Below are 8,441 nucleotides of genomic sequence, written 5' to 3' on the forward strand. Positions count from 1 at the left end.
TGCATGCAGCACCACAGAAATACTGAATGTATTCCTGACAAGTACACAGTACATTTCTGAAGTAATGTTTTGCTTCATATATACAGATGGAATTGACAAGACCTGTTTACATTCTGGATTCCACAAAATGTATTAGGAATGCACATTAGATAAATTGTAGGATTAAGCTTCAAACTTGTCACTGACTCACTGAAATTAATTTCATGCCTACGCTAGGAAATTAAATCGAGACAAAGGTACATTAAATCAAAGGCATTTTCTCGAGTTGCTTTCAGAAGGATATTGGCAGAATTGAGATGAATGAAGTGACAGTTGGAAGGAAAATTCCCATGATGTGACGTGGATAAGTATATTGCAAATTGTACTACTGAATAAAACAAACCAAAGTCCTATTGAGTGTTTATACTGAGGGAGTTCAGCTGATCTGAGTTTAGTGAGTTTGACATGTGCCTTTGGGCTAGAAAAGTTAAATGGTTAAATGTGAATAATGCTGATAATGATTATCCTATGACACATGATGGACGATATTTGTTTGTGTCGAAGTAGTGTTCTGCTTCCATCCCACTTCTCTCTTTCACCCCTGCCTATCCTGAGAGTTTGTTGAAAAAAGCTATACATTCCAGATTTATAGATTATGCTTTTTATTTATTTGGGGTTTAATTGAATTCCTATTTATCTTCATTGTCACATGGATGCAAATCAGATAATGTTGTTTTCCAAATAATTGCAGCAGCATTAATGGATATTTTCTTTTTCAGTAAAATAAAACCAAAAAGTGCAGATGTTGGAGATTTGAAAAACAGACAAAAAAAGTTAACATTTCAAGTCCAGTGACCCTTCTTCAGAATGCAAAGTTCTGAAGAAGGATCCACTGGACTTGTAAGTTTTCAGTCTGCTATTCATAGATGCTGCCAAATCTGCTGAGTTTCTCCAAAAATTTGTTTTTGGTTGTTTCATGTGTTTTTCAGGTTTTGTAAAGCTGCTTATAAACTCTCCTCTAATTTTAGTTACCATATTTTTCCATTTTTAGGTACATTAGGCTGAGTGAGCTTGTGGAACATGTCTTCCCTTTGCTTTGTCAAGAACAATGCTCAGCTTTCGTTTATCCAGAGTATAGCCACTTCAACTACTGGCGAGACCCACTGCCAAATATCAGTACAGAAGATCTGAATTAAGTGTAGCTAATGGTAGAACTGTCAGAAATATTGCCAATATGTTTATACTTTTTTAAAACAGTCTGATTCAGGTATGGATTAATTAAGATTATCATTTGTGTTTATGTATTAATTCTGTTGCTGTAGAAGCTTGACATTTACACAAGTGGACACCATTAATACCAGCAGAATTCTCTCAGGAATGTAGCTTTAGTGTTCATTTTACATATTGGTTGTGCCAGAAGGAAAATCAATGAATTTGAACATGAACTGTGTCTTTACTTAAGACCATTGCACATAATGTTAGCCCTCTTCCTTACAGTTGCTACTTATAGTAACTTTTTAAGAAAACAAATAGCTTGGTTTGAATTAAAATGTGAACTCAATTACCAGATATACGGGCTTTTTCTAATACTATGAAAATGGATGCCAAATATGTTGAATATAATGGAGCCTAGAAGTACTCCAAAGTCCACTCACATGCTGCAGAAATTACCCAGTTTGTACCGCAGTATCTCTCACCATTTAATGCTGCTTCACCAATGGTGGGAATGTATACCAATATTGAATTTGATTTCAGTTGTTTGAAAAGTAAATATCAATCCAATGCCACTTTCAACCTATAAATTGGATATATGGTATTAAAAGCCCTCAGTATGGAACAAGGTCCCATTTGTAATCCACCATTTTATTATAGGTTGTTGGCTATTGTGTAGTCAGGCTATTCAATACATTTTTGTTATATTTAATAACCTGTTGCCATATTTATATTGTGTACTTTCTTGTGTATGCCTTCAATTGATAAAATGTAATTCAGTGTGGTCACACCATTACAAAAGAAGTAAATGAAGGGTTTTGCATTTGAGCATTTGCACATTAATACAGCAAGTTCATTCTTTCCATGAAAGAGTTGAATAATGTGTTATGAGAACACAATTATTAAAGTTAATTACTTATATGTTCTTGAAACTTAAAATGGATGTACTATACTGGTGAATGGGAAATAATCATGATTTCTTATACCAATTGTTAATCACTTCAAACTATTTGTGCTTGAAATATTTTTGAAGGAAGAGAAGTTGTGAACTTGTGTACTGTTTTAATCACCCATGCCAATATGTGGGATATTTGAACATCCTAAAAGTTCTAAGGGGCCTCTTTATAGAAACTAGTTTTAAATCCCATTAAGGACTTGCAGAATGTTCTCAAACTCCTGTGGATATTTTTGATGAGGTTAGTTAATTAAATACATTTTCCACAGGGTAGTTGTTTTAACTTTAAGAAATTAATTGGTTGGTGATTTTTTTTTTTCCTCTGCTGATCATTTTGTATTGCTTTTTTCTGACCATGGATGTGATTTGCCCACCAGAGAAGAACTAATGTATTAAAATTCAATTTATAGTTTTTGTGTTGTCATTTAGGATAACCACAGCACAGTTGCTTTGTCCAGCTTGGATTAGTGATTAAAAATTAACAGCAATATATCAGTATTATATGTCAGATTGCGAATCAATCACATCCTGTATTTAATTTGGTAGTAAACATAATGTTTGAGTTTGTATGTATGCATGCATAAGCTTTTTTTTTGCTGTGATACATCTCATCACATAATCATGGAATAAATCGTGACATCAGAAACCTACATAGTATTTTTTGTAGTCTGCAGTGTTAGAATGCTGTCAACAAACAATATTTGTGTATAGCAGAATAGATTTGAAACTACAAATGTCTGATTATTCTTTAATGTTGTCCATATGTTGAGAGGATGCTGATCACACCTGTAACTTTCCAGTCTGTTTTTGTTGTTGGGTCATGGTTCGACAATGAGTAAACTCATGCAAAGTTAAAAGTCACGCAACACCAGGTTATAGTCCAACAGGTTTAATTGGAAGCACACTAGCTTTCGGAGCGTTACTCCTTCATCAGGTGGTAGTGCAGGGCTCAATCCTAACACACAGAATTTATAGCAAAAATTTACAATGTGATGTAACTGAAATTATACATTGAAAAACTGATTGTCTGTTAAGCCTTTCAGCTGTTAGAATACCATGATAGTTTTATTTCTTTCATGTGTAAATCACAAAACCTTTTTTTAAAAAAAAGTTGCATTCTCGGGTTAGCTGTTAACAATGGTGATAGCTAGACAATATGTTGAAGGTGTTGGCCCCTTGTGTTCTTTCTCTATGCCATGATGTTTAGATTGATTCTAATTTAAAAAGTGAGATATTTCCGTTATCTCACTTTTTAGATTAGAATCAATCTAAACATCATGGCATAGAGAGAGAACACAGGGGGCCAACACCTTCAACATATTGTCTAGCTATCACCATTGTTAACAGCTAATCCGAGAATGCAACTTTTTTTAAAAAAAGGTTTTGTGATTTACACATGAAAGAAGTGAAACGATCATGGTATTCTAACAGCTGAGAGGCTTAACAATCAATTTTTCAATGTATAATTTCAGTTACATCACACTGTAGATTTTTGCTATAAATTCTGTGTTAGGATTGAGCCCTCCTCCTCTACCACCTGATGAAGGAATAACGCTCCGAAAGCTAGTGTGCTTCCAATGAAACCTGTTGGACTATAACCTGGTGTTGTGATTTTTAACTTTGTACACCCCAGTCCAACACCGACATTTCCAAATCATAAACTCGTGCAGTAAGAGAAGTGCTAGGGTCACATACTGTAAAAGATGCAGGTTTCACTAATCCTTAATCCAATGGTCATTTTTCAAAAACACCAGCTGAATAATTTTATTAAATAGTACAATACCAAGTCATCTTACACCATATAAGCCAAATTAGCAAAATATAGTCCTGTAAGAGACTGAGTTTTAGCCTGGGGTAGTAAGCTGGAAATTGAGCCCTACTATTCCTGGAGTCATTTCAAATGTTAGAAGTTAATGAAACAACCAAAAATCACATTTTGCCCTTGACTGCTATCCTAGACAAAACCAAACCAGGTTCTTCAGTATCAATTTAAAAAAAAACTATTTATTGTCACAATCTTAACTTTAACAAGAATAGTAAAAGAAAAAAAAAATTCTAATTTGTATTTTAAACTTCATGCCTTTTTAAAACTCTGCTCCACCAACACATGCATGTGCGCACACAAGAAAAAAAGCATTAATACTGAATGGCAGGAAACAAAACAAAAGTCAGAACAGAGTTCTGTATTAACAGTCCAAATCTCACAACTAGATGGGTTGGTTTCACAATCCTTTTGATTCTTCAATTATGCTTCATTGTTAGGTGCACAGCCATGATCATTATTCAGTTCATTGGTTGCTTGGTTGGACCTGTTTTTTTTTGGTTGTATTTGGGTTTTGGGCTTCATTCTTTGTTTCTGAAGGTGGTTTTTCTACTCTTCAAGAAAACTTACAGTGCAACTTTTACACAAAGGGGAGAAAGAAATATTGATACAGCAGTTTTTAGTAGTTTTTGATTCTCTTTGTTTCACTCCCCTGTTGAACTGCAGCTTGACTGTGCAGAACTCTCCTGATCCCATAGTAAATGGTGCCAATTTGTCTGAACTCCATTTTCCTAATAAGTAACATTTTTCATATGCATCACTTAGCTTCACTTGCTTTTCCAAGCTGCAAACAACTCCTTTTACAATCTAACCTGTTTGAAATCATTATCCATTTTTCTAATCTTCGGTCTGTAGTCCAAAAATAAAAAAGGTGCACATATTAAATACCTCAACTCTTAGGAACAGAACATTCTTTTAGCTCTGGGCATTTAGTCTCTTACTCTAAATCAAAATACAATTAATGTAGGTTAAACTCTTATCTGTGTCCACACCTTCTCTTGGAATGGAAAAATCAAATTCATTTGATTCCACAATAAATTCTTGTTCATCAGCATCTAAAATGACATTGGCTTAGATCTTGCAGCCCAGTTAACTCAAAGGAATCAAATCATCAGAATGTTCCTGCATTTCTAACTGAAATACCTCCAGTATTCTTTCTTCTTTCAAGTCATCCTCAAACTGAAGTAGAAACATTTTCCTATGTACCTGTTTTCAGATCTGTTTCCCCATTTTCAGTTGCAATTGCTTCACGAATGTTCACTTCCTCAGATTAGAAGAGAAACCAGATTGATTCAAGTATTTGTTAAACAACATTACTACTTTCAGTTGAGCATTTATTGTTTTGAACTACCACAGACTCAAATTATTTTAAGGTTTGCTATCTGCCTGTTATTCCGAGCTACATATGTCCATTTTGTTTGCAGCAGCATCTAAACTTGCTGAATGTTTTATTTCATCCAAAATCTTTCTGCTGATTGAACTATATATTAGAGTGAGGGATTTGAATCTATTGCTTTCAGTTCCAGTTCTAGGTTTGATTCTAATTGAATTTGAAGTGCAAAAATCAATTACTTGTCCTACTTTAATGATCTGAGTTTGGGCCTTGTTACTTTACATCGGAGCAATGAGGGAATTTCTCTATTTTAATGCCTACATCCAGCATTTTGGGAAATATTGATATAGAACATAGAACAATACAGCACAGAACAGGCCCTTCGGCCCACGATGTTGTGCCGACCATTTGTCCTAGCTTAAGCACCCATCCATGTACCTATCCAATTGCCGCTTAAATGTCACCAAAGATTCTGACTCTACCACTCCCACAGGCAGCGCATTCATGCCCCCACCACTCTCTGGGTAAAGAACCCACCCCTGACATCTCCCCTATACCTTCCACCCTTCACCTTAAATTTATGTCCCCTTGTAACACTCTGTTGCACCCGGGGAAAAATATGACTGACTGACTATAGTTTGACAAATCTATGTTGGATTCTAAAGAAGACCAAGAGGTAAAACTGCTATATCTTATAATCAATCTATCATTCACAGGTGCCTCTATTCATTACAGTATAGGTAGGATTATCATATAATCATTGTGGAAGTGAAGTCCCATGATTGCATGGAGAATACCTTCTATTGTGTATGGAGTCGATTCAGAACAGTTGTAGCATCTTAAAATTGGTCATCCGTAAGCTGCTGTGGATTATCACAATAATATTAAACTTCAATCTGATCCTGATGTCCTGGTGTATTCCTTAAATCTCCCATTATCATCAAATTACAGGATTAACCCTGGTTCAAAGAATAGTTCAGGAAAACATGCCAGGAGTGCACCAGGCATAATCCTAAAAAATGAGGTGGCAATCAGGTAAAGCTACAACATAGGACTATGTGCCTGCCAAATAATAAAGGCAAATCAAAACGCTGCAGTGTGCTACATCCCGTGATGCATGTTTAAATGCCTATCAAAAACAACTAACAGGAAGCAGTGTCTCCACAAAACTCTATCCTCAAAAACAGGAAAACCTATCAGTGAGTAAAGACAGAACTGAAGGATTTGCAAGCAGGCACTGCCAAAAGGATAATCTAATCCATCTCTCGCTCGCACACCAGCTTCCACCCCACTGCCCCTCTCAAATGTCCCCAGTGTCACATGAAATGCCAGTCTTCAGTCAATCTGATTCACTCCACTTGATACAAAGAAATGGTTGCAGGCTCTGGATGCAGCTGTGTTGAGGGCCATGGTTTGGGTTTTGTCTGGGCTATCAGCTTCTGGACTCAACACTGCTCCAATCATAGGCAAAAGAACTGAGTTACTGTCCTTGACATCAACCTAGAGTTTGAAATAGTGCAGCCTCCGAGATATAAAACTGAAATCAGTGGTCATCTGCGTGAGGAAAACTCTCTCCTGGGTGGACTTGTACTTGGCACCAAGAAAAATGATTGTGTTATTGAAAGCTAATCATCTTCGTCCCAGGATATTGCTGCAGTTGTATCTCAGTAGTGTCTTAGCAGCTGAAACATTTTGAGCCTTTGTCACTGGCCCTTCCTCAATTTGGCAGTGGGCATGCCCACCATTCATGGTTTAACAGAGATTAAAGCAGTATGTCAATATGCATCCATACTTGGACATCATTCAAGTTTAGGCTGGTAAGTAACCAGTAATATTTGTATTACACAAGTACCAGATGAATCAACACATCTAACAAGAAAACCTACTTTGAATGTCAACAGGAGATAGTTAGTTATTACCATTACTGATTTCCTTACTATCCACATAAGCGAAGCCTTTAGGAGAGGTGAAAATGTAAAGTGATTGGTCTAGTAGTTCACAACCCCCAGGTTAATGTTCTGGGGCCATGTATACTAATTCCATCACTGTAAAAGGGAGATTAATTAGGTAGTAATACAATGCTATCAGGCAAGATGGAAATATAACTCAGCATTTGGCAAGCATCTCCTTATTTTGTTTCAGGATGCAAAATTTTGTCAAAGTTGATTCCATAAAAGTAATATTTTAAGACTTATATAGTTCATTATCTTGAATGGGTACACTGCTCTTTAGCAAACTCTTGATATCACTTCCCTTATTTCTATCATGAGTATTGGAAGCAAAAGGATTGTTTATAATGCTCTTAAGCATGTAATTACCAGGCAGGGGTGTATAATTCAGAAAATGAAAAACATATTTGTTGCAATGCTAACATCCCATATGTCAATTAGCTAAAAAATCTAACTAAAATGCTTGATGTGAGTCAACTTGACAAACCATCAGCCAGCCGTTCCAACTTGCCCATCACTGACGACAGGGTCACTGGTCTATAGTTCCTTTACTTGTCCTTACCACTTTCCTTAAACAGTGGCACCATGTTAGCCAACCTCCAGTCTTCCGGCACCTCATCTGCGACTATCGATGATACAAATATCTCAGTAAGATGCCCAGCAATAACTTCTCTAGCTTCCCACAGAGTTCTAGATTAGACCTGATCAGGTCCTAGGGATTTATCCACTTTTATGCATTTCAAGACATCCAGCAATTCCTCCTCTATAATATGGACATTTTTCAAGATGTCACCATCTATTTCCCTACATTCTAAATCTTCCACAGTAAATACTAATGCAAAGTACTCATTTAGTATCTCCTTCCTCTCCTGCGGCTCCGCACAAAGGCCACCTTGCTGATCTTTGAGGGACCCTATTCTCCCCCACGGTACCCTTTTACTCTCCTGATTTCTCTCAAGTATACTCCTCCTGCCTTTATACTCTAAGGATTCACTCATTCTATCCTGTTTATACCTGACTTGCTTCCTTTTTCTTAACCAAACGCTCAATTTCTTTCGTCAGCCAGCATTCCCTATACCTACTAGCCTTTCCTTTCACCCTAACAGGAATATACTTTCTCTAGACTCTCGTTATCTCATTTCTGAAGGCTATCCATTTACCAGCTTTTATTTGCGAACTTCTGCCTCCAAT

At 36.4% G+C, this 8,441-nt stretch overlaps 1 protein-coding gene across 1 annotated transcript in view; it reads left to right on the plus strand.

Moving 5' to 3' along the window:
* The window catches only part of lpin2 (lipin 2), a 104,711-nt gene extending 101,919 nt beyond the window's left edge, over positions 1-2,792 (plus strand). The window contains exon 19 of the mRNA XM_043689329.1: positions 1,031-2,792. Within this exon, the coding sequence (XP_043545264.1) occupies positions 1,031-1,175 (145 nt within the window). The 3' untranslated portion in view covers positions 1,176-2,792. The remainder of the gene's footprint in view (positions 1-1,030) is intronic.
* The last annotated feature ends 5,649 nt before the right edge of the window (positions 2,793-8,441 follow it).

Source organism: Chiloscyllium plagiosum, chromosome 4, assembly GCF_004010195.1.
Source record: "Chiloscyllium plagiosum isolate BGI_BamShark_2017 chromosome 4, ASM401019v2, whole genome shotgun sequence".
Classification (NCBI taxonomy): domain Eukaryota; kingdom Metazoa; phylum Chordata; class Chondrichthyes; order Orectolobiformes; family Hemiscylliidae; genus Chiloscyllium; species Chiloscyllium plagiosum.